Below are 26812 nucleotides of genomic sequence, written 5' to 3'. Positions count from 1 at the left end.
TTAGTATGCCCCTGCTAGTGCTATTAGTATGCCCCTGCTAGTGCTATTAGTATGCTCCTGCTAGTGCTATTAGTTTTCTCCTGCTAGTGCTATTAGTATGCCCCTGCTAGTGCTATTAGTATGCTCCTTCTAGTGCTATTAGTATGCTCCTGCTAGTGCTATTAGTATGCTCCTGCTAGTGCTATTAGTATGCCCCTGCTAGTGCTATTAGTATGCCCCTGCTAGTGCTATTAGTATGCTAGTGCTTTTAGTATGCCCCTGCTAGTGCTATTAGTATGCTCCTGCTAGTGCTATTAGTATGCTCCTGCTAGTGCTATTAGTATGCTCCTGCTAGTGCTATTAGTATGCCCCTGCTAGTGCTATTAGTATGCCCCTGCTAGTGCTATTAGTATGCCCCTGCTAGTGCTATTAGTATGCCCCTGCTAGTGCTATTAGTATGCCCCTGCTAGTGCTATTAGTATGCTTGTGCTATTAGTATGCTCCTGCTAGTGCTATTAGTATGCTAGTGCTTTTAGTATGCCCCTGCTAGTGCTATTAGTATGCTCCTGCTAGTGCTATTAGTATGCTCCTGCTAGTGCTATTAGTATGCTCCTGCTAGTGCTATTAGTATGCCCCTGCTAGTGCTATTAGTATGCTAGTGCTATTAGTATGCTAGTACTTTTAGTATGCCCCTGCTAGTGCTATTAGTATGCCCCTGCTAGTGCTATTAGTATGCTAGTGCTATTAGTATGCTCCTGCTAGTGCTATTAGTATGCCCCTGCTAGTGCTATTAGTATGCTAGTGCTTTTAGTATGCCCCTGCTAGTGCTATTAGTATGCTCCTGCTAGTGCTATTAGTATGCCCCTGCTAGTGCTATTAGTATGCTAGTGCTTTTAGTATGCCCCTGCTAGTGCTATTAGTATGCTAGTGCTTTTAGTATGTCCCAGCTAGTGCTATTAGTATGCTAGTGCTTTTAGTATGCCCCTGCTAGTGCTATTAGTATGCTAGTGCTTTTAGTATGCCCCTGCTAGTGCTATTAGTATGCTCCTGCTAGTGCTATTAGTATGCCCCTGCTAGTGCTATTAGTATGCTAGTGCTTTTAGTATGCCCCTGCTAGTGCTATTAGTATGCTCCTGCTAGTGCTATTAGTATGCTCCTGCTAGTGCTTTTAGTATGCCCCTGCTAGTGCTATTAGTATGCTCCTGCTAGTGCTATTAGTATGCTCCTGCTAGTGCTATGAATATGCCACTGCTAGTGCTATTAGTATGCCACTGCTAGTGCTATTAGTATGCCACTGCTAGTGCTATTAGTATGCAACTGCTAGTGCTATTAATATGCAACTGCTAGTGCTATTAGTATGCTCCTGCTAGTGCTATTAGTATGCTCCTGCTAGTGCTATTAGTATGCTCCTGCTAGTGCTATTAGTATGCTCCTGCTAGTGCTATTAGTATGCTCCTGCTAGTGCTATTAGTATGCTCCTGCTAGTGCTATTAGTATGCTCCTGCTAGTGCTATTAGTATGCTCCTGCTAGTGCTATTAGTATTCTTCTGCTAGTGCTATTAGTATGCTCCTGCTAGTGCTATTAGTATGCTCCTGCTAGTGCTATTAGTATGCCCCTGCTAGTGCTATTAGTATGCCCCTGCTAGTGCTATTAGTATGCTCCTGCTAGTGCTATTAGTATGCTTCTGCTAGTGCTATTAGTATGCTCCTGCTAGTGCTATTAGTATGCTCCTGCTAGTGCTATTAGTATGCTCCTGCTAGTGCTATTAGTATGCTCCTGCTAGTGCTATTAGTATGCTCCTGCTAGTGCTATTAGTATGCTCCTGCTAGTGCTATTAGTATGCTCCTGCTAGTGCTATTAGTATGCCCCTGCTAGTGCTATTAGTATGCCCCTGCTAGTGCTATTAGTATGCCCCTGCTAGTGCTATTAGTATGCCCCTGCTAGTGCTATTAGTATGCCCCTGCTAGTGCTATTAGTATGCTTGTGCTATTAGTATGCTCCTGCTAGTGCTATTAGTATGCTAGTGCTTTTAGTATGCCCCTGCTAGTGCTATTAGTATGCTCCTGCTAGTGCTATTAGTATGCTCCTGCTAGTGCTATTAGTATGCTCCTGCTAGTGCTATTAGTATGCCCCTGCTAGTGCTATTAGTATGCTAGTGCTATTAGTATGCTAGTACTTTTAGTATGCCCCTGCTAGTGCTATTAGTATGCCCCTGCTAGTGCTATTAGTATGCTAGTGCTATTAGTATGCTCCTGCTAGTGCTATTAGTATGCCCCTGCTAGTGCTATTAGTATGCTAGTGCTTTTAGTATGCCCCTGCTAGTGCTATTAGTATGCTCCTGCTAGTGCTATTAGTATGCCCCTGCTAGTGCTATTAGTATGCTAGTGCTTTTAGTATGCCCCTGCTAGTGCTATTAGTATGCTAGTGCTTTTAGTATGTCCCAGCTAGTGCTATTAGTATGCTAGTGCTTTTAGTATGCCCCTGCTAGTGCTATTAGTATGCTAGTGCTTTTAGTATGCCCCTGCTAGTGCTATTAGTATGCTCCTGCTAGTGCTTTTAGTATGCCCCTGCTAGTGCTATTAGTATGCTCCTGCTAGTGCTATTAGTATGCTCCTGCTAGTGCTATGAATATGCCACTGCTAGTGCTATTAGTATGCCACTGCTAGTGCTATTAGTATGCCACTGCTAGTGCTATTAGTATGCAACTGCTAGTGCTATTAATATGCAACTGCTAGTGCTATTAGTATGCTCCTGCTAGTGCTATTAGTATGCTCCTGCTAGTGCTATTAGTATGCTCCTGCTAGTGCTATTAGTATGCTCCTGCTAGTGCTATTAGTATGCTCCTGCTAGTGCTATTAGTATGCTCCTGCTAGTGCTATTAGTATGCTCCTGCTAGTGCTATTAGTATGCTCCTGCTAGTGCTATTAGTATGCTCCTGCTAGTGCTATTAGTATGCTCCTGCTAGTGCTATTAGTATTCTTCTGCTAGTGCTAGTGCTATTAGTATTCTTCTGCTAGTGCTAGTGCTATTAGTATTCTTATGCTAGTGCTATTAGTATGCTCCTGCTAGTGCTATTAGTATTCTTCTGCTAGTGCTAGTGCTATTAGTATTCTTCTGCTAGTGCTATTAGTATGCTCCTGCTAGTGCTATTAGTATGCTTCTGCTAGTGCTCGTGCTAGTGCTCCTGTTAGTGCTCGTGCTAGTGCTCCTGTTAGTGCTCCTGCTAGTGCTCCTGCTAGTGCTCGTGCTAGTGCTCCTGCTAATGTTCGTGCTAGTGCTCCTGTTAGTGCTCCTTCTAATGCTTCTGCTAGTGCTAGTGCTCCTGTTAGTGCTCCTTCTAATGCTAGTGCTTGTGCTCCTGCTAGTGCTTGTGCTCCTGCTAGTGCTTGTGCTCCTGCTAGTGCTTGTGCTCCTGCTAGTGCTCGTGCTCCTGTTAGTGCTCCTTCTAATGCTCCTGCCAGTGCTAGTGATCCTGTTAGTGCTCCTTCTAATGCTAGTGCTCCTGCTAGTGCTAGTGCCATGAGTATGCTCCTGCTAGTGCCACGAGTATGCTCCTGCTAGTGCCACGAGTATGCTCCTGCTAGTGCCACGAGTATGCTCCTGCTAGTGCCATGAGTATGCTCCTGCTAGTGCCATGAGTATGCTCCTGCTAGTGCCATGGGTATGCTCCTGCTAGTGCCATGGGTATGCTCCTGCTAGTCCCGTGGGTATGCTCCTGCTAGTCCCGTGGGTATGCTCCCGCTAGTCCCGTGGGTATGCTCCCGCTAGTCCTGTGGGTATGCTCCCGCTAGTCCTGTGGGTATGCTCCCGCTAGTCCTGTGGGTATGCTCCCGCTAGTCCTGTGGGTATGCTCCCGCTAGTCCTGTGGGTATGCTCCCGCTAGTCCTGTGGGTATGCTCCCGCTAGTCCTGTGGGTATGCTCCCGCTAGTGCCGTGGGTATGCTCCCGCTAGTGCCGTGGGTATGCTCCCGCTAGTGCCATGGGTATGCTCCCGCTAGTGCCATGGGTATGCTCCCGCTAGTGCCATGGGTACGCTCCCGCTAGTGCCATGGGTACGCTCCCGAGTGCTATAAAATTTACCAACTGTCAATGAAAATCTCTACTACCTGAACATAAACGTAGTTTCTCTTGTAAGGTGTATCCAGTCCACGGATCATCCATTACTTGTGGGATATTCTCCTTCCCAACAGGAAGTTGCAAGAGGATCACCCACAGCAGAGCTGCTATATAGCTCCTCCCCTAACTGCCATATCCAGTCATTCTCTTGCAACTCTCAACAAGCATGGAGGTAGTAAGAGGAAAGTGGTGAAATGTAGCTGTTATCTTGCTTCAATCAAAAGTTTGTTATTTTTAAATGGTACCGGAGTTGTACTATTTGTCCCAGGCAGAAAAATAGAAGAATCTGCCTGTGATTTTCTATGATCTTAGCAGGTTGTAACTAAGATCCATTGCTGTTCTCACACATGACTGAAGAGAGAGGTAACTTCAGCGGGGGAATGGCGTGCAGGTTATCCTGCTATGAGGTATGTGCAGTTAAGATTTTTTCTAGAAGATGTGAATGCTAGAAAATGCTGCTGATACCAAATTTATGTAAGGTAAGCCTGAATACAGTGATTTAATAGCGACTGGTGTCATGCTTACTTTCTGAGGTAATACTCTTTTATATTTACAATATAAAACGTTTGCTGGCATGTTTAAACGTTTTTATATATACTTTGGTGATAAAACTTTATTGGGGCCTAGTTTTTTCCACATGTCTGGCTTAAATTTGCCTAGAAACAGTTTACTGAGGCTTTCCACTGTTACTATGAGTGGGAGGGGCCTAATTTAGCGCTTTTTTGCGCAGTAACTTTTACAGACTGAGACATCCAGCTTCCTCCAGGAGTCCCCTGAATGCTATAGGACATCTCTAAAGGGCTCTTAGGCTTTCCAAAATCGTTTGTTGGGGAAGGTAGGCCCACAGCAAGGCTGTGGCAGTTTGGTGTGACTGTTAAAAAAACGTCTATATCGTTTTTTTTATCCGTTTTTTGAACTAAGGGGTTAATCATCCATTTGCAAGTGGGTGCAATGCTCTGTTAGCTTATTATACACACTGTAAAAATTTCGTTTGATTTACTGCCTTTTTTCACTGTTTTTCAAATTCTGACAAAATTTGTTTCTCTTAAAGGCACAGTGCCGTTTCTTATATTTGCTTGTTAACTTGATTTAAAGTGTTTTTCAAGCTTGCTAGTCTCATTGCTAGTCTGTACAAACATGTCTGACATAGAGGAAACTCCTTGTTCATTATGTTTAAAAGCCATGGTGGAATCCCCTCTTAGAATGTGTACTAAATGTACTGATTTCACTTTAAGCAATAAAGATCATATTCTGTCTTTAAAAAAATGTATCACCAGAGGAATCTGACGAGGGGGAAGTTATGCCGACTAACTCTCCCCACGTGTCAGATCCTTTGACTCCCGCTCAAGGGACTCACGCTCAAATGGCGCCAAGTACATCTAGGGCACCCATAGCGTTTACTTTACAAGACATGGCGGCAGTCATGGATAATACACTGTCAGCGGTATTAGCCAGACTACCTGAATTTAGAGGAAAGCGAGATAGCTCTGGAGTTAGACGAAATACAGAGCATACTGACGCTTTAAGAGCTATGTCTGATACTGCCTCACAATATGCAGAAGCTGAAGAAGGAGAGCTTCTTTCAGTGGGTGATGTTTCTGACTCAGGGAAGATGATGCAACCTGATTCTGATATCTCTACATTTAAATTTAAGCTTGAACACCTCCGCGTGTTACTCAGGGAGGTTTTAGCTGCTCTGAATGACTGTGATACAATTGCAGTGCCAGAGAAATTGGGTAGACTGGATAAATACTATGCAGTGCCGGTGTGTACTGATGTTTTCCAATACCTAAAAGGTTTACAGAAATTATTACTAAGGAATGGGATAGACCAGGTGTGCCGTTCTCTCCCCCTCCTATTTTTAGAAAAATGTTTCCAATAGACGCCACCACACGGGACTTATGACAGACAGTTCCTAAGGTGGAGGGAGCAGTTTCTACCCTAGCAAAGCGTACTACTATCCCTGTCGATGACAGTTGTGCTTTATTAGATCCAATGGATAAAAAGTTAGAGGGTTACCTTAAGAAAATGTTTATTCAACAAGGTTTTATCCTACAGCCCTTGCATGCATTGCTCCTGTCACTGCTGCTGCAGCGTTCTGGTTTGAGTCTCTGGAAGAGGCTTTACAGGTAGCCACTCCATTGGATGACATACTTGACAAGCTTAGAGCACTTAAGCTAGCCAATTTTTTTGTTTCTGATGCCATTGTTCATTTGACTAAACTAACGGCTAAGAATTCTGGTTTTGCTATCCAGTCGCGTAGGGCGCTATGGCTTAAATCATGGTCAGCTGACGTTTCTTCAAAGTCTAAGCTGCTTAACATTCCTTTCAAGGGGCAGACCCTATTCGGGCCTGGTTTGAAGGAGATTATTGCTGATATCACTGGAGGAAAAGGTCATGCCCTTCCTCAGGATAGGTCCAAATCAAGGGCCAAACAGTCTAATTTTCGTGCCTTTCGGAACTTCAAGGCAAGTGCGGCATCAACTTCCTCTAATGCAAAACAAGAGGGAACTTTTGCTCAGTCCAAGACGGTCTGGAGACCTAACCAGACCTGGAACAAAGGTAAGCAGGCCAAAAAGCCTGCTGCTGCCTCTAAGACAGCATGAAGGAACGCCCCCCTATCCGGTAACGGATCTAGTAGGGGGCAGACGTTCGCTCTTCGCCCAGGCGTGGGCAAGAGATGTCAAGGATCCCTGGGCGTTGGAAATTATATCCCAGGGATATCTTCTGGACTTCAAGGCTCCACCTTTCACAATTATCTGCAAACCAGATAAAGAGAGAGGCATTCTTACACTGTGTACAAGACCTCCTAGTTATGGGAGTGATCCATCCAGTTCCAAAGGAGGAACAGAGACAGGGATTTTACTCAAATCTGTTTGTGGTTCCCAAAAAAGAGAACCTTCAGACCAATTTTGGATCTAAAGATCTTAAACAAATTCCTCAGAGTTCCATCATTCAAGATGGAGACTATTCGTACCATCCTACCTATGATCCAGGAGGGTCAATACATGACTACAGTGGATCTAAAGGATGTTTATCTTCACATTCCGATACACAAAGATCATCATCAGTTTCTCAGGTTTGCCTTCCTCGACAGGCATTACCAGTTTGTAGCTCTTCCCTTTGGGTTAGCTACAGCCCCAATAATTTTTACGAAGGTTCTGGGGTCGCTTCTGGTGGTCCTAAGGCCGCGGGGCATAGCAGTGGCCCCTTATTTAGACGACATCCTGATTCAGGCGTCAAACTTCCAAATTGCCAAGTCTCATACGGACATAGTGTTGTCATTTCTGAGGTCGCATGGGTGGAAGGTGAATGAGGAAAAGAGTTCTCTATCCCCCCTCACAAGAGTTTCCTTCCTAGGGACTCTGATAGATTCTGTAGAAATGAAAATTTACCTGACGGAGTCCAGGTTATCATAACTTCTAAATTCCTGCCGTATTCTTTATTCCATTCCTTGCCCTTAGGTGGCTCAGTGCATGGAAGTAATCGGCTTAATGGTAGCGGCAATGGACATAGTGCCGTTTGCACGCCTACATCTCAGACCGCTGCAACTCTGCATGCTCAGTCAGTGGAATGGGGATTACACAGATTTGTCCCCTCTACTAAATCTGGATCAAGAGACCAGGGATTCTCTTCTCTGGTGGCTATCTCGGGTCCATCTGTCCAAAAGTATGACGTTTCACAGGCCAGATTGGACAATTGTAACAACAGATGCCAGCCTTCTAGGTTGGGGTGCAGTCTGGAACTCCCTGAAGGCTCAGGGATCGTGGACTCAGGAGGAGACACTCCTTCCAATAAACATTCTGGAACTAAGAGCGATATTCAATGCACTTCAGACTTGGCCTCAGCTAGCGACAATGAGGTTCATCAGATTTCAGTCGGACAACATCACGACTGTGGCTTACATCAACCATCAAGGGGGAACAAGGAGTTCCCTAGCGATGTTAGAAGTCTCAAAGATAATTCGCTGGGCAGAGATTCACTCTTGCCACCTATCAGCTATCCATATCCCAGGTGTAGAGAACTGGGAGGCGGATTTTCTAAGTCGACAGACTTTTCATCCAGGGGAGTGGGAACTCTATCCGGAGGTGTTTGCACAATTGATTCATCGTTGGGGCAAACCAGAACTGGATCTCATGGCGTCTCGCCAGAACGCCAAGCTTCCTTGTTACGGATCCAGGTCCAGGGACCCCAAGGCAACGCTGATAGATGCTCTAGCAGCGCCTTGGTCCTTCAACCTGGCTTATGTGTTTCCACCGTTTCCTCTGCTCCCTCGTCTGATTGCCAAAATCAAGCAGGAGGAGAGCATCAGTGATCTTGATAGCGCCTGCGTGGCCACGCAGGACTTGGTATGCAGATCTGGTGGACATGTCATCCTTTCCACCATGGACTCTGCCGCAGAGACAGGACCTTCTACTTCAAGGTCCTTTCAACCATCCAAATCTAATTTCTCTGAGGCTGACTGCCTGGAGATTGAACGCTTGATTTTATCAAAGCGTGGTTTCTCTGAGTCAGTCATTGATACCTTAATTCAGGCACGAGAGCCTGTCACCAGGAAAATCTATCATAAGATATGGCGTAAATATCTTTATTGGTGTGAATCCAAGGGCTACTCATGGAGTAAGGTCAGGATTCCCAGGATATTATCTTTTCTCCAAGAAGGATTGGAGAAAGGATTGTCAGCTAGTTCCTTAAAGGGACAGATTTCTGCGCTGTCTATTCTTTTGCACAAGCGTCTGGCGGATGTTCCAGACGTTCAGGTATTTTGTCAGGCTTTAGTTAGAATCAAGCCTGTGTTTAAACCTGTTGCTCCACCTTGGAGCTTAAATTTAGTTCTTAAAGTTCTTCAGGGGGTTCCGTTTGAACCTCTTCATTCCATAGATATCAAACTTTTATCTTGGAAGTTCTTTTTTTGGTAGCTATTTCCTCGGCTCGTAGAGTTTCCGAGTTATCTGCCTTACAATGTGATTCTCCTTATCTGATCTTCCATGCAGATAAGTTAGTTCTGCGTACCAAACCTGGGTTTTTACCTAAGCTGGTATCTAACAAGAATATCAATCAAGAGATTCTTGTTCCGTCTTTGTGTCCTAATCCTTCTTCAAAGAAGGAACGTCTATTACACAATCTGGACGTGGTTCGTGCTTTAAAGTTTTACTTACAAGCTACTAAAGATTTTCGTCAAACATCTGCTTTGTTTGTTGTCTACTCTGGACAGAGGAGAGGTCAAAAGGCTTCGGGAACCTCTTTCTTTTTGGCTAAGGAGTATAATCCGCTTAGCCTATGAGACTGCTGGCCAGCAGCCTCCAGAAAGGATTACAGCTCATTCTACTAGAGCTGTGGCTTCCACATGGGCCTTTAAAAATGAGGCTTCTGTTGAACAGATTTGCAAGGCTGCGACTTGGTCTTCGCTTCATACTTTTTCAAAATTATACAAATTTGATACTTTTGCTTCTTCGGAGGCTATTTTTGGGAGAAAGGTTTTACAGGCAGTGGTACCTTCCGTTTAAGTACCTGCCTTGTCCCTCCCTTCATCCTTGTACTTTAGCTTTGGTATTGGTATCCCTCATGTAATGGATGATCCGTGGACTGGATACACCTTACAAGAGAAAACATAATTTATGCTTACCTGATAAATTTATTTCTCTTGTGGTGTATCCAGTCCACGGCCCGGCCTGTCATTTTAAGGCAGGTGTTTTTTTAATTTTAAACTACAGTCACCACTGCACCCTATGGTTTCTCCTTTCTCTGCTTGTTTTCGGTCGAATGACTGGATATGGCAGTTAGGGGAGGAGCTATATAGCAGCTCTGCTGTGGCTGATCCTCTTGCAACTTCCTGTTGGGAAGGAGAATATCCCACAAGTAATGGATGATCCGTGGACTGGATACACCACAAGAGAAATACATTTATCAGGTAAGCATAAATTGTTTTTTCATCGGCTTTGTATAATGAATGAATGATTTGTGTAATTGTTATCTGAAGCAGCACGAGTGCACTTTACTACTGCCCATGTGATTAATATTAAGCATTATGGGTGAAAAGGTAAGCGGTGTTGAAGAACAGATATATTATGTCAGTGGTGTTAACATTTCTTAGCTAAAGAAGCGCTTGGGAGCCGCAGGGAACTGCTGGTATGGAGCAGAAACTGCCACTGATTTACACACAACCAACAGTTCTCTGCAGCTCCAGAGCAGTAATTTTGTGGGGGTTAAACTCCTCACGTTGCAGTGATCCTAGTGATAAAATGACATGCTGTAACGCATTAGATCAGGTCATTTTATCACTCTTAAAAGGATATGAAACCCAAAATTCTTCTTTCATGATTCAGATAGAGCAGCAATTTTAAGTAACTTGTCAATTTACTTCTATTATATAATTTGCTGTGTTCTCTTGGTATCCTTCGTTTAAAATCACATATCTAGGTATGTTCAGGGCAGCAGAGAGCGTTACTGAGAGCTTAGTGACTGCACATAAATGCCTCTAGTGCATCGCCTCTCCTTCAACTAAAGATACCAAGAGAATGAAGCAAATTTGACAATAGAAGTAAATTGGAAAGTTGTTTAAAATTCTTTTGTGACTCATGAGAGAAAAAAAATTGGTTTCATGTCCCTTTCAATATGGTGGGAGAAAGACACTGACATTTCTACACACACTCTGGGGGTTAGAATAATGTGAATCATTAAGGTAAATGGTGCTTATACCAAGTATTTATTATACCAGGTATTTATTGTACCAATTATTTATTATACCAGGTATTTATTGTACCAATTATTTATTATTCCAGGTACTTATTGTACCAATTATTTATTATACCAGGTATTTATTGTACCAGGTATTTATTATTCTAAGTATTTATTATACCAGGTATTTATTGTACCAAGTATTTATTATACCAGGTATTTATTGTACCAATTATTTATTATACCAGGTATTTATTGTACCAAGTATTTATTATACCAGGTATTTATTGTACCAATTATTTATTATTCCAAGTACTTATTGTACCAATTATTTATTATACCAGGTATTTATTGTACCAGGTATTTATTATTCTAAGTATTTATTATACCAGGTATTTATTGTACCAAGTATTTATTATACCAGGTATTTATTGTACCAGGTATTTATTGTACCAATTATTTATTATACCAGGTATGTAATGTACCAGTTATTTAGAATTCCAGGTACTTATTGTACCAATTATTTATTATACCAGGTATTTAATGTACCAATTATTTATTATTCCAGGTACTTATTGTACCAATTATTTATTATACCAGGTATTTATTGTACCAATTATTTATTATTCCAGGTACTTATTGTACCAATTATTTATTATGCCAGGTATTTATTGTACCAATTATTTATTATACCAGGTATTTAATGTGCCAATTATTTATAATACCAGGTATTTAATGTACCAATTATTTATTATACCAGGTATTTATTGTACCAATTATTTATTAATCCAGGTACTTATTGTACCAATTATTTATTATTCCAGGTATTTATTGTGCCAATTATTTATTATTCCAGGTATTTATTGTACCAATTATTTATTATTCCAGGTATTTATTATACCAGGTACTTATTATACCAATTATTTAGTATACCAGGTACTTATTATACCAATTATTTATTATACCAGGTACGTATCATACCAATTATTTATTATACCAGGTACTTATTATACCATTTATTTATTATTCCAGGTATTTATTATACCAGGTACTTATACCAATTATTTAGTATACCAGGTACTTATTATACCAATTATTTAGTATACCAGGTACTTATTATACCAAATATTTATTATACCAGGTACTTATCATACCAATTATTTATTATACCAGGTACTTATTATACCATTTATTTATTATTCCAGGTATTTATTATACCAGGTACTTATACCAATTATTTAGTATACCAGGTACTTATTATACCAATTATTTAGTATACCAGGTACTTATTATAGCAATTATTTATTATACCAGGTACTTATCATACCAATTATTTATTATACCAGATACTTATTATACCATTTATTTATTATACCAGGTACTTATACCAATTATTTAGTATACCAGGTACTTATTATGCCAATTATTTAGTATACCAGGTACTTATTATACCAAATATTTATTATACCAGGTACTTATTATACCATTTATTTATTATTCCAGGTATTTATTATACCAATTATTTATTATTCCAGGTATTTATTATACCAATTATTTAGTATTCCAAGTATTTATTATTCCAGGTATTTATTGTACCAATTATTTATTATTCCAGGTACTTATTATACCAGGTATTTATCAATTTTAAATTTTCATATGAACTAGCAACCACATTTTATACTTTTATTAGTGGAAATAATGTATTTGTGTTTGACATGTTTTTCATAAGTTCCAAAATGGGGAAATACTGAAGCTGGCCACAAAGAAGAGGCAAAGACACCCCAGCCAAAAGCATAAATAGCTCTCCCACTTCCCCTATCCCCCAGTCATTCTTTGCCTTTGGTCACATGAGGTTGGCAGAGAAGTGTCAGATTTCGGAGTAGTTCCTTAGTCAGGATATCTGCCCTTCGATATGGGACTGGAGTTTTAAGTAGTCTTGTCGGGCTCTCAAAGCATTGACAAAGTTAGGGTCTGGAGATGCAGGGAGAGTCTTTCTGCGAACCCATACAGACTGCCTACTAACAGCTCCTAAGCAATCAGTGTTGACGGAGCAATCAGTGTTGACGAGTTTCACTGCCTGCTTTTTTTCTCACTTAAGTCCATGTCAGGAGAGATGCTACAAGACTGTCACACTCTTGAGAGGGCTGTGTTTCACAGCATGGGTTCTGGTAAGATCGTTTCAATTTTTACATATGTTGAAAACGGTTAATATCTCCTGAGGGGGATTATTGAACAGTGGGGATTAATCAAATGTGATACTTTGATTTTATGCTGCTTTATGTGTGAGATTTATTGGACTCAGACTGACTGTTATGGGGCTGAAATGCACAGGTTTTTACTTTCACTTGAGTGCTACGCAGCTTGTGGCTTGGCACGCTTTTTCTCATAGCAGGGGCAGTCCTGCCTTGCGCTCCATGTGACCGGGTGTGGTCTTTATTTAATTTTCTCTTTCCTGACCAAGCTGGCTATTGGAGAAGACGCTATTTCTCTGCATTGTCTGTGTCTAGGAGGTGGTGAGTGCCCCAGCCATTGGGAGTGTAAAGGTGTCTTTTTTTGAGAAATAAAGATTGTTTATTTTCTGTGTTCTGCTGTCATTAGCTTAAGCTATGGAGGATTCTGATATATTAGAGGGTACTCCCTCTATTCCAAATAGTAATACCTGTTTTATATTGTGAGGAGACCTTTGTATGCCCGCCCTCTCAACTATGTTCCACATGCCTTGACAATGTTATTCGGTCAAAGAAGGTTAACCCTTTTAATACCACTGAGCCATCCGCCTCTGAGGACTCACCGTCCCATGAGGTGCACACCCAACATTCATCTTCTTCTACACACGCAGCTTCCCGTAGCATGCTTAATCCTCCTTCTGGAGGGGGCCTTTTACCATCGGATTTTACAGCGCAGTTAAAAACAGCGGTGTCTGAGGCCCTCAGTGCTTTACCTTGCCCTGCTAAACACAAGCAAATAGTTAAACATAGCTCTCCTGCCCCAGGGTCATCATGTAATTTATTGGATTGGAGGATGGGTCACACTCTGAGACTTTAGAGGGTGAACTTTCTGGGACGTAGTCTGTTGCATCTAAACCTCCTGCTGCAGAGGAACCAGACTTTAGATTTAAGATTGAACACTTACGGTTTCTTCTAAAGGAAGTCCTGTCTACATTAGAGGTTCCAGAGGCCAAGCTGCCTGATGAACCTTTGATTCCTAAATTAGAGTTTACGAGGATAGGGTAGTGCCTTTAAATTTTCCTGTGCCTGTAAAGATGGCGAACATTATTAAGAACGAATGCAACAGAATTTGATCTTCCTTTTCCCCTTCGTCTTCCTTTAAAAAATTATTCCCGGACTCTCAATTGGAGTTGTGGGGTTCAGTCCCTAAGGTGGATGGCGCTATTTCCACACTTGCCAAGCGTACTACTATCCCGCTTGAGGATAGCTCGTCATTCAAAGAGCCGATGGATAAGAAGATGGAAATTCTTCTAAGAAAGATGTTTCAACATACAGGATATTTATTTCAACCGGCAGCAGCCGTTGGCCCGGTCGCTGGAGCAGCTACCTACTCGTGCGACTCCTTATTGGAATTGATCGAGGTGGAGGGTCCCTTCAACATTATCCATGAAAGAATTAAAGCCTTGAGAATTGCTAATTCTTTTATCTGTGATGCAAACATGCAGATTATTTGCCTAAATGCTAAGGGTTCTGGCTTTTTGGTTCAGGCCCTTCCTGGTCTGCGGATGTGACTTCTAAGTCCAGACTTATTTCCCTCCCCTTTAAGGGAAAGATTTTATTTGGTCCAGGCCTGGACTTCATTATCTCCACGGTTACAGGGGGCAAGGGTGCCTTCCTACTGCAAGATAAAAAGAACAAGTCAAAGGGACAAGTTTCTAATTTTCATTCCTTTCGTTCTGCTAAATCCCAATGACAGCAACCCTCCACTAATCCCGAGCAAACCAAGAGCACTTGGAAGCCGGCTCAGTCCTGGAATTAATCCAAGCTGAGCAAGAAGCCCGTCGAGACTAAATCGGCATGAAAGGGCGGCCCCTGATCCGGCACTGAATTGTGTAGGGGGCAGACTGTCACTCTTTTCATATGCTTAGTTCAGGGACGTGCAGGATCCATGGGTCCTGGAGGTCATACAAGATAGGTTTCAAGTCTCATCTACCCAAGGGCAGATTTCTTCTCTCAAGCCTGTTTTACAGGCCAGAAAAGAGGGATCTGTCCTCCTTATTAGGGGTCATTGTTCCAGTACCTATTGCAGAAAGAGGTTTAGGATACTATTCAAACCTTTTCGTGGTCCCAAAGAAGGAGGGAACTTTCCGTCCGTTTCTGGACCTAAAGTGCTTAGGGTCCCCTCGTTCAAGATGGAGACGATAAGGTCCATCCTTTCCTTAGTTCAGGAAGGACAGTTTATGACCACTATAGATCTGAATGATGCTTATCTTCACGTTCCAATCCACAAGGATTATTTTCAGCTCCTAAGGTTTGGGTTCCAGCACCAGCACTTCCAGTTCATTGCACTTCCGTTTGGTCTAGATACTGCTCCAAGGATTTTTACGAAGGTTCTAAGGACTCTTCTAGCCATTGCCTGAACACGGCGTATAGCAGTAGCTCCCTACTAGGAAGATATTCTGGTACAAGCACCATCTTTTCGTCTGGCGGAGGGCCATTCAGAATCTCTTCTCTCTCTTCTTCGATCTCATAGATGGAAGATAAACCTAGAAAAGAGTTCTCTTATTTCAAGCACCAGGGTGGAATTCCTGGGTACTATAATAGACTCCATATCCAGGAGGATATTTCTAACAGACCAGAGACGTTGCAAGCTAGCTTTGGCATGTCTTCCTCTCCGGACCTCCTTAAGGCCCTCTGTGGCTCAGTGTATGGAGGTGATTGGTCTCATGGTGTCTAGTATGGACATCATTCCTTTTGCCAGGTTCCGTCTCAGACTGTTACAGCTGTGCATGCTGAGGCAGTGGAACGGCGATCATTCGGATCTGTCTCAACAGATTTCTCTGGACATCCAGTCAAGAGAATCACTCTCTTGGTGGCTCTGTCTAGATAATCTGTCCCGGGGGACATCCTGTTTGGGTTGCCAAGAAGGCACAGGGCGGCTGGACTCGGGAGGAATCCTCCCTCCCGATCAACATTCTTGAACTTCAGGCAATCTTCAAAGCTCTGAAGGCTTGGCCACTTTTGGGTTTGTCCCAGTTTATCAGATTCCAATTAGACAATATAACCTTGGTGGCTTACATCAATCACCAGGGGGGAACAAAAAGTTCCCTAGCAACGAGGTAAGTATCTCGGATTCTGGAGAGGGCGGAGGTCCACAGCTGTTTGCTGTCAGTGATCCACATTCTGGGTGTGAACAACTGGGAAGTGGATTTTCTCAGCAGACAATACTTTCATCCATGGAATGGTCTCTCCATTCCGAAGTGTGTGTGGAGATATGCAACAGGTGGGGGATGCCGGAGATAGATCTCATGGCTTCTCATCTCAATACCAAGCTACCCAGATATGGGTTGAGGTCCAGGGATCCTCAGGCGGAGCTAATAGATGCATTAGCAGTGCCTTGGAGATTCAGTCTAATCTGCCTTTTCCCGCCGTTACCACTCCTTCCTCGTGTAGGGTCTCGCATCAAGCAGGAAGCGGTTATCAGTGATACTGATTGCTTCATTGTGGCCGCGAAGGATGTGGTTCGCGGATCTGGTGAGGATGTATTCGTCTCCTCCGTGGAAGTTACCTTGTCGCAGGGATCTAATGGAACAAGGTCTTTTTGTTCATCAAAATCTAGATTCTCTGAGGCTGACTGCGTTGTGATTGAACGATTAGTTCTAGCCAAGAGAGGTTTTTCTGAGTTATTGATACTCTCATTCAAGCTTGTAAGACGGTTACACGTTGCATCTATCATAAGGTGTGGAGAACCTACTTATTCTAGTGTGAAGAGCGTGGATTTTCCTGGCATAAAGTTAAGGTTGCCAGGATCCTGTCGTTTCTCCAGGATGGACTGGAAAAGGGCCTTTCTGCCAGTTTCCTTAAGGGGGCAGATTTTGGCCCTGTCTGTTTTACTGCACAAGAGGCTCTCAGAGCTTCCTGATGTACAGTCCTTTGTTAAGGCTCTGACTAGAATCAGACCTGTGTTTAGATCTACGGCTCCTCCTTGGAGTCTAAATCTTGTTCTTAAGTTGTTGCAACGGGCTCCGTTTGAGCCTATGCATATAATTGACATTAAATTGTTGTCCTGGAAGCTTCTTTTTCTACTGGCTATTGCTTCTGCGTGCAGAGTATTTGAAATTGCTGCCTTGCAATGTGAGCCTCCTTATCTGGTGTTTCATTCTGATAAGACTGTCCTACATACTAAGTTAGGTTTTCTTCCTAAGGTTGTGTCAGACCACAACTTTAATCAAGAGATTGTGGTTCCTTCCTTGTGTCCCAATCCTCCTCTTTCGAAGGAACGTTTGCTTCATAATTTGGACGTGGTTTGCACCTTGAAGTTCTATCTTCAGGCTACTAAGGATTTTAAAAAAAATTCTTCCTTGTTTGTTGTCTATTCTGGGAAGCGTAAGGGTCAAAGGTCTCTTCGACTTCTTTATCTTTTTTGGTTAAGGAGTGTTATCCATTTTGCTTATGAGACAGCGGGACATAAACCTACTCAGAGGATTACGGCTCATTCTACTTGAGCAGTGGCTTCTTCTTGGGCCTTTAAGAACAAGGTCTCTATGGATCAGATTTGTAAGGTGGCTACCTGGTTCACCTTACATACTTTTTCTAAATTTTACAAGTCTGATGTTTTTGCATTTGTCTGAAGCAGCTTTTAGGAGAGAGGTTTTGCAGGCTGTGGTGCCCTCAGATTAGGATCCGCCTCTTTTTTTGTCCCTCCCGTTTATTATTCAGTGTCCTCTAGAGCTTGGGTATAAGTTTCCCAACAGTAAGGAATGATGCTGTGGAGACTGTGATGAACCAAGGTTATCCAACCCTGCGCCAGTCACTTATTTGGCACAGAAAGGGTTATCAGACCCCTTCTACTCTCACTGATAGGTCACAATCTAGCCACACCAGGCCAGCTTGTGATGTAGTTCAGTGGGTGCAAAGGTCAACAGCACTCTCCAGTCTTTACTAGACGTAAAAGAAATGCCCCAAAACTCCTTTAATGCCACCCGCACTAACTAACTACAATATCTCAGCTGCCACCACTTAAAATTTATTAAAGGGAAAATCCTAAGGAAAAACCCAGACTTACACATTAACTCTCTGAGTACAATTTAGCAGAAAAATAACCTAAATTATACAGTTCTAATATTAGTCTCCTTCAGTAACGTGGTTCAATTATTAGACAAAGGCCAAACTTAATAAAATAATTATTTATTATGCCAAAATATATTATGCACAATGCATTATTAATAAAAGTTGATAAAATGGCACATTAGCAAACAGTGTTTTAAAATAAAAAGGGAGAAAAACAGAATTGAATACTTTCCTAGTTTCAAGATCTGTGCCAGGGGCTGGCATGAAGCAATGGATTCTTAGTCTGTAGAACAGCTCCCCTTGTAAGAATGACATCTCATAGCTGAAAAAGATTCTTATACCTCTTTTCCATAGATCAGGTTGCCTGACCACACCCTCCTGGGCAGGCTAAGAAACCCCCCTGTCTTAAAGGACCAGTCAACACAGTAGATTTGCATAATCAACAAATGCAAGATAACAAGACAATGCAATAGCATTTAGTCTGAACTTCAAATGAGTAGTAGATTTTTTTTCTGACAATTTTAAAAGTTATGTCTTTTTCCACTCCCCCTGTACCATGTGACAGCCATCAGCCAATCACAAATGCATACACATACCATGTGACAGCCAACAGCCATTCACAAATGCATACACACTTATTCTTGCACATGCTCAGTAGGAGCTGGTGACTCAAAAAGTTTAAATATAAAAAGACTCTGCACATTTTTTTAATGGAAGTAAATTGGAAAGTTGTTTAAAATGGCATGCTCCATCTGAATAATGAAAGTTTAATTTTGATAGTGTCCCTTTAAAACACATATAGGCATTAGACCAATGTCCTTTTATTGACCTTATCAGGATGTGGGGGAGAAGCACTGTGGTATCTCTGGAGCTAACAGATTGACTCAATGCATACACAATAACATTTGGAGGAAGGTTTTTTTTTAGAAACTATTTATGATGGGTCCTGGCACACCAAAGAAAGCACAAACAAACCCAGTGCACAGCTATTTCTAAAAAAACAAACAACTGTTCTTATTTCACCACTACACAGAATTAAGCCCTTTCTCAGCTAACTCCTGAGGTATTCGTGACACCTCCCCCAATAAGAGACGCAAAAGGGGGGGTGTCTACGAGCCACTCCCGATGCGTATCAAAGGGAGCTTCCCCTTGCGGTGATAACGCCATTGCCAGACATTTTGCACATAGCAGTTTTGCCAGCAAGATGCCCTCCTTTTAAAAGTGACACACTAGTTGCTCTACCCAACTGATTTAATATATTGCAGGGCCCCTCCTATGCAGCCAGTAGCTGGTTCTGCCCCATGGGTGTTAGTACCAGAACATTTTGCCCCATCTCAAATACTCCCTCTCTGGCAGTAAAATCCTGCTACTGTTTTTTGTGGGAATATGGCATCTCTGGGTTTTGCAGGTACCTCCCCCCAATAAGGCTTGCATCTTATCCCTGAATAACACATCATTCCCTGTTACAGAGGTGCCTGTGAAACCTAGGGTCTTGCTACCTATGGTGTGCTCTCTGAACATATTGTGTGCTGTCAGTTGCTGCTTAACTACCCAGGGCTCTTGCCCTCCCACTGGAGTAGAATTCCTGTACTCCTGCACTCTGTTATGGTTGGTAGGGGGTTGACTAACTGCCCCCCTTCTCTCCACTGTGGGTCCTAGCTGCTGGGGAGTTTGATGCTGTACACCTCTCAGGGTATTTGCTGAATGGCACTGTGGGGCTGTGTAAATACACTTCTCTGTACTCCCCCCCCATGCCTGCAGTCTGTGTCAATCTCTGTCCCCTAGTCTGTGCAGTCTGTTTATAGGTCACAGCTGAGGTTACTGGGGTCTCTGTCACCCACAATCTTTCACACTCATTCTGGGGGTCCCTCAAAGAGTATCCTGTACCCTCCTCCCCCACACACTCTGAAATCTGTGGCTCTGCTGCTTCTGTCATAGAGTGGGCTAGCTCTTCCCCCTGCTCTCTCTCACAGACAGTTTCTCCCTGTACAGCTAAACTCGGTTCAGGCACAGACAGACCCACACAGTCTATCTGCCTTTCTCCACCATCAGTCTCACACGGTACAGTTTCACATCTCCGCACAGACACCCCCAGTTCAGGCACAGCACTTTGCACACATGCACTCTGTCCTCTCTCCTGGTCATAATGTCTCTGAGCATTTTCACACACAGCCCTTTTTACATAAGGGTCCACAACAGACAGACACTCCCCACTCATCTGCCTCCTCTCACAAACAGTTTCTCCCTGTACAGTTAAACTTGGTTCAGGCACAGACAGACCCACACAGTCTATCTGCCTTTCTCCCCCATCAGTCTCTCCTCGTACAGGTTCACATCTCAGCACAGACACCCCCAGTTCAGGCACAGCACTTTGCACACATACACTCTGTCCTCTCTCCTGGTCATAATGTCTCTGAGCATTTTCACACACAGCCCTTTTCACATAAGGGTCGACAACTAATGTCCCTAGGTCACATGTAGCATTGTCGGGCACATAAAGAGATAACAATCTACCCAAATCAGTACCCCTTAAAACATCATTAGGGATATTTTCAGATACCCCCACATTTCTTAAACCTCTCCCCGCTCCCCAATCAAGATATACACGTGCCATAGGCACTGCAAGTTTCATTCCCCCAATCCCTTTAACTGCTAGTCTTTCCAGGGATATTGTTCTCAGAGTTCACTAGCTTTGGATGCACAATAGTCACTTCTGCACCCGTGTCCCTAAGCCCCAAGGTTACCTTGTCTCAAACAGTCACAGGTTGCAAGTTCTCATGGTTGTTTTCCTCTGGACGGGTAACAAACAAAACAGATGCTGGTACTTCTGAGGGATTACCCCCTCCAGCTGATTGCTCCAAGTTAATCCTCTCTGGGCAAGTGGAGCTGATGTGGCCCACTTTGTTGCAAACAAAACTTCTGCGGGTATCCCCCTGCCCAGATGCAGCACTCGCCCCTCCTTTCCCAGAGGGAATAGACACAGGAAACAAACGCACAGCAGGTTTTGTGAAGGGGGGTCGTGCAGCAGCTCCTTTCCAGGTGGATCCCCCTTAGAAAAGGATTTCCCCCCATTCTCTGGTGACCTGTTGGCTGTGTAAAAATCAGCCAGCTCACCAGCTTCCAATGCTGTTATGGGCTTCCGATCCAAAACCCATGCTTGAACTTCTGCTGGGCACAGCTGCATAAATTGCTCCTTCACGATCACATCTTCCAGCTCCTCCATAGTGGCAACTTTTAATCCTCTGACCCACTGTTTAAAGGCTGTCATACAGCTGTAGTATAGCTCTCTGACAAACCTTTCTGCAGAGAACGGAATTTCTTCCTGTACACCTCAGGAGTAAGATTATACCTCCTCTGCAGTGCAGCTTTAATGGAATCATAGTCCTGATCAAACTCTGTGGGTAGTTCAGCAAACGCCTCCAGTGCGGGACCTTTCAGGCCAGGGGTAAGGTACTTGGCCCACTGCTCCCTTGGAAGCTGGCACTGTCTGCAAACTTTCTCAAAGCTACGCAGGAATACATCCACATCTCCATCTTTCTCCAGAGTGGGAAAATTCTCTGCACGCACTCGGGGAGCAGGTGGGTCTCTAGGTTCACTAACAGGGGAGACCATCCCTCTCTCTAACCGTGCAAGCTGTAGCTGATACTCTCTCTCCGCCTGTCGTTCAGCAGTTTGTCTTTCAGCTGCCAGAGCCTCTCTCTCAGCTGCCAGAGACTCTCTCTCATAAAATGTTGTAATCAGTTCCATGCGCAAACTTGCATCCACTGAGCCCATATGTTTAAGAGCAGTTTGCAAATAACAGTCCAATGGATCCCCAGATCCTGATGAATCACTGCCCCCAGCTGCAGACATCTCTCCTGAGACCTCAACTGGTGTGATTTGGCTGTTATCATATTCAACAAGAGCTTGTATTAGTACATCTTTGTTCTTTCCACATGTTGGAATATCACGCTCCTGGCATAAGAGTGCCAACGCTTCTTTAGTCTGTTGCTCGTATGATTCCATGGTAAAAATAAAATAGAAAAGAAAAACGGAGAATAGGGAAGGGGACTGTTTGCATTGTGTGACTATATAATGCACTGAGTTTTAGCCTTTGGAAATTGTAAGAAACAATTTATTTTAGTACCGGTATTTTCACTCTAGTAAATCCACAAGCACTAAAATCTAATTAAAAAAAAAATGATCTACACCGCTGCCCACCAATTTGTGACGAACCAAGGTTATCCAACCCTGCGCCAGTCACTTATTTGGCACAGAAAGGGTTATCAGACCCCTTCTACTCTCACTGATAGGTCACAATCTAGCCACACCAGGCCAGCTTGTGATGTAGTTCAGTGGGTGCAAAGGTCAACAGCACTCTCCAGTCTGTACTAGACGTAAAAGAAATGCCCCAAAACTCCTTTAATGCCACCCACACTAACTAACTACAATATCTCAGCTGCCACCACTTAAAATTTAAGGGAAAATCCTAAGGAAAAACCCAGACTTACACATTAACTCTGAGTATAATTTAGCAGAAAAATAACCTAAATTATACAGTTCTAATATTCCAGTCTCTTTCACTAACGTGGTTCAATTATTAGACAAAGGCCAAACTTAATAAAATAATTATTTATTATGCCAAAAAATATTATGCACAATGCATTATTAATAAAATTTGGTACAAATAAAATGGCACATTTGCAAACGGTGTTTTAAAATAAAATACTTTCCTAGTTTCAAGATCTGTGCCAGGGGCTGGCATGAAGCAATGTATTCTTAGTCTGTAGAACAGCTCCCCTTGTAAGAATGGCAACTCATAGCTGAAAAAAGATTCTTATACCTTTTTTCCATAGATCAGGTTGCCTGATCACACCCTCCTGGGCAGGCTAAGAAACCCCCCAGTCTTAAAACACATATAGGCATTAGACCAATGTCCTTTTATTGACCTTATCAGGATGTGGGGGAGAAGCACTGTGGTATCTCTGGAACTGACAGATTGACTCAATGCATACACTAACATTTGGAGGAAGTTTTTTTTTTTTTAGAAACTATTTATGATGGGTCCTGGCACACCAAAGAAAACACAAACAAACCCAGTGCACAGCTATTTCTAAAAAACAAACAACGGTTCTTAGTTCACCACTACACAGAATTAACCCCTTTCTCAGCTAACTCCTGAGGTATTCGTGACAGAGACTCCTTATATTAAGAAGGAAAACATAAATTATGCTTACCAGATAATTTAATTTCCTTCTGTATAAGGAGAGTTCACGGCCCCTGCCCGTGTTCTCCAGTGGGCGGCCCTCTAAATTATTTTTTCTTCTGGCCCCATTTATACCCTGATATTTCTCCTACTGTGCCTTGTTCCCTCAGCAGAATGACTGGGGGAAATGGGAGATGTATTTAAGCTTTTGGCTGGGTTGTCTTTGCCTTCTCCTAGTGGCCAGTCTTAGTATTTACCAACAGTAAGGAATGATGCTGTGGACTCTCCTTATACAGAAGGAAATTAAATTATCTGGTAAGCATAATTTATGTTTTTGCATGTGAAGAAAGTAGAGTATTTGATTTATTTTACTTAACTGTTTTATATAGTGTGAAATTCTTCATTCATACAGCTGCTTATAGTGCCCTTGTTCCATAGGGGTAGCAACTGAAGCTTCATTTCAGAAGCTTCCTGTCTAGGATCACTGTTGTTCTCTGCTATAACCTGACTCTCTCTCTCTCTCTCTCCCTCCAGCACTGAGCAGTCAAGTAAAGGTGGCAGAACCCATACATCTAGACAGCGACAGTAGCTCTCAGCATTCGCCTACATTGTACGTGTTCAGCAGCAGCAGCAGCAACTCTGACATTGATGATTTGGGGGAATATGACTATGGTGCTGATTACTGGGAGGAAATCGATGACGTCATTGGATTAAACTCAGATTATTATGATGAGGAAGATGATGAAGATGACAGCTTTCTAATCATCTGATTTATTACAGACTAAATATCTTGCACCCCATATCACCGTGAGCTCTGGAATGCTTTGAAAATTCCAAAAATTAAAAAAACAAAGAAAAAAAAAACGTTGACTGAGCCAAGAAAAGTGAAGTTTTGTATTGCTAAGGTTGATGATAGAGAGATTTTTTTTCAGATTATTATTTATTTACTTGGTTCTTGCAGATTTTCTCAATTAAGGACATCAACCTCGCTATGTCACAAAAACGCTACCGCTCGACTGCTTGGGGACTAAACCTTTGTACATTAATTATTATTTTGTTGGATTTTGCCCAATCAGTTTCCTCCCCCCCCCATTTTCATTCACGATTTTGAGGATTGCTTCTGTGTTCTTCAGGTTTTCATTAGATTTGGTTCATGTGCCGCAGTTCTTTTGTGATGCATTTGTACAATTCACAGTTTTTGCACAACTTGCTACATAGCTGGGATTGCTTTTTCCCCCTCTTACCTCATTCTTAATCAATACACTTATTCCCTGTGCTAAGCAAGTCATATCATAGGTTTCTATACAGATAAACTATATGGTTTAAAAAAAAATAATTGAAGAATTTTTGAATGTCGGTTTCTGTCTTATGGTTCATTGTTCATCAGATACAGATCCCAACACTGGGTGGTGCTGATGAGCAAGCAGTTAAAGGGGCGCTGTTTCACTATTTACAGAACTCTTATCAAGCCTTTATTAACTATGTTGTGTCCAGAAGGCTGCAACTTGTTGCTCTTTATCTTGTTTCAGGGGGAAAATTCCTGTGCACCTCCAAAATACAGCCTTTGTTTTTCACTTTATGCGGTGAAATGAATCCGTCTTTGCCTTTATGCTGCTTTATGTTATAAATATTTTCCATTCCAGTTGTGCAGTTTGCTTCTCATTCAGTATGTCCAATTACGGTGACATTATGGTAAGCTGTGGTTACGCAAGTGTCTTTCTCCTCTGTTGCTTGGGTTATTCCGACTGCCTAGTCCAATTCTATAGAAGTCACTGACCTTTAAGGTAAGAAAATGAAAGCAGCAGCCTAGCGTAGCTGAGTGAGAAACTGTTTCACGGTAATTATGTTTGCTTTGACAAAAACGTGTCAAGACTTTAGTCTTACAACAACACTAGCTTGACATATATATAACTTAATATTAAAATAACATAAAGTGCCCACGATAAAGTAAAACACGAAAGGGTCTGAATTTCCTTCCAAAAAAAAAAAAAAGAAAAAAATTGTAAAATTCCAAATCAGTAAAAATGTATTAACCTGAACGCTGCTGTCCAACAATAAACAGAAGTAAAATAAAACGACACCAAACAGTGAGCAAGTATCTTTGGGCAGCTAAATGCAAAGCAGCAACACCACTGACTAGTCTGTGGGACTGAACCCTACAACGCGTTTCAAGGCCTGGAGCACTTAGACACCTGCGGAATCCGGCCGGACAGTCTGAATTCGGCAGTGTTGCTGTTTTATATCCTCCTTAGTTTTTAGCTACACAACATGCATAACATTAAAAAAAAAAACTTTCTAGTTTAGTACCCTTGGTGTCCTTTGTTGAAAAGCAGGTCAGTCGGTTCAGGAGCATGCACGTGTGAAGCACTATATAGCAGCAATTTAGTAACGATGTTATACATTTGCAAGAGCACTAGGTGGCAGCTGTGTTTCCTGCTATTTAGTGCTCCAGACACACATGCACACTAACTACTGTATCTCTTCCCTGAGAACAAAGCACAGCATACAATTTAATAAAAAGTTTTTAATTTATTTCTGCCTGAATCATTGAGAGAATAATGTTAGGTCCCTCGTGTCTCTTAACTTTCATGATTCAGGTAGGGCAGTAATGTTAAACTACTTTCCAATTTGCTTTTATCATCGAATGTCATTTTTGTTCCGAGTGGTATTCTTTGTTGAAAGCTAAACCTAGGTAGGCTCAAACTGATTTCTAACTCCTTGAAGGCTGCCTCTTATCTCAGTGCATTTTGAAAGGGTTTTTTTTACAGCTAGGCAGTGCACTTTCATGTGTGCCATATAGATAACATTGTGCTCACTCCCTTAGTTATTTATGATTTAGCATTGACTTGCTAAAATAAGTCTGTCAAAAAGACTGAGATAAGGGGACAGTCTGCAGATGCTTAGATACAAGGTAATCACAGAGGTAAACGGTATATTTTGTTATGTAAAGGGATTATTTATCTATTTAAACAATAAACATTCTGGATTAGGTTGTCCCTTTAATTATAAACCCTGGTCTTCCCAGATATGCATTATTTACTGTTTATCTCACAATTGGCATCATACCATTTTATTTTTGTGTTTCTTTGTGTTTTCCCTTTAAAGATGTTGCTTGAAAATAACCCCCAGCGTTTCCCTTACAATAATGTGTTCGCTATAGTATTTACAACTGAAATGTTTTATTTGCATTAATAAACCCTTTTATTTTTTTCCATTTATAATTGGAACTCTTTTTTTGTTTTCTTCTTATTGGGAGAAACTTTTCAATTTATTGTAGCTCAGCTGGCAAGAAAAAATAGATGACTATATTTACAGTGCTGGCAGCCGTTAATAGCCCTGGCTTTAATGAAGGAGCCGCTCTTGTGTACAAGGTTTGCAAGTAAACCCGCAGTTTTCACTACATATATATGAGACTGTCTTCCTTGACTGACCTGATTTGCATGAAGCAATGGATTAAGCCCTTGATGACATAAGTATGCAGACAATTGAGGGGTTAAATCACTGCTGCTTTATACAGGGTATAAATGTGTCTCTGGGAATTTATTTGCATTATGATTTACTATAAAATACTTTCATATCTCCTGCATTGTATTCTAATTTAGCATTATATGTTCT

At 42.1% G+C, this 26812-nt stretch overlaps 1 protein-coding gene across 2 annotated transcripts in view; it reads left to right on the top strand.

The window, feature by feature from the left end:
- The window catches only part of RNF8 (ring finger protein 8), a gene marked incomplete at its 5' end in the record, with an annotated part of 52475 nt that extends 26057 nt beyond the window's left edge, over positions 1–26418 (top strand). Inside the window, 1 exon segment of one of the 2 annotated variants that reach the window (XM_053712706.1) lies at positions 23732–26418. In XM_053712706.1, the coding sequence (XP_053568681.1) occupies positions 23732–23967 (236 nt within the window). 2 annotated transcript variants of the gene reach the window in all.
- Between the last annotated feature and the right edge of the window lie 394 nt (positions 26419–26812).

This window comes from Bombina bombina, chromosome 4 (assembly GCF_027579735.1).
Source record: "Bombina bombina isolate aBomBom1 chromosome 4, aBomBom1.pri, whole genome shotgun sequence".
In the NCBI taxonomy this organism is placed as follows: domain Eukaryota; kingdom Metazoa; phylum Chordata; class Amphibia; order Anura; family Bombinatoridae; genus Bombina; species Bombina bombina.
Note: the sequence above shows the minus strand (reverse complement) of the source record. Positions and strands in the feature narration are given on the sequence as shown.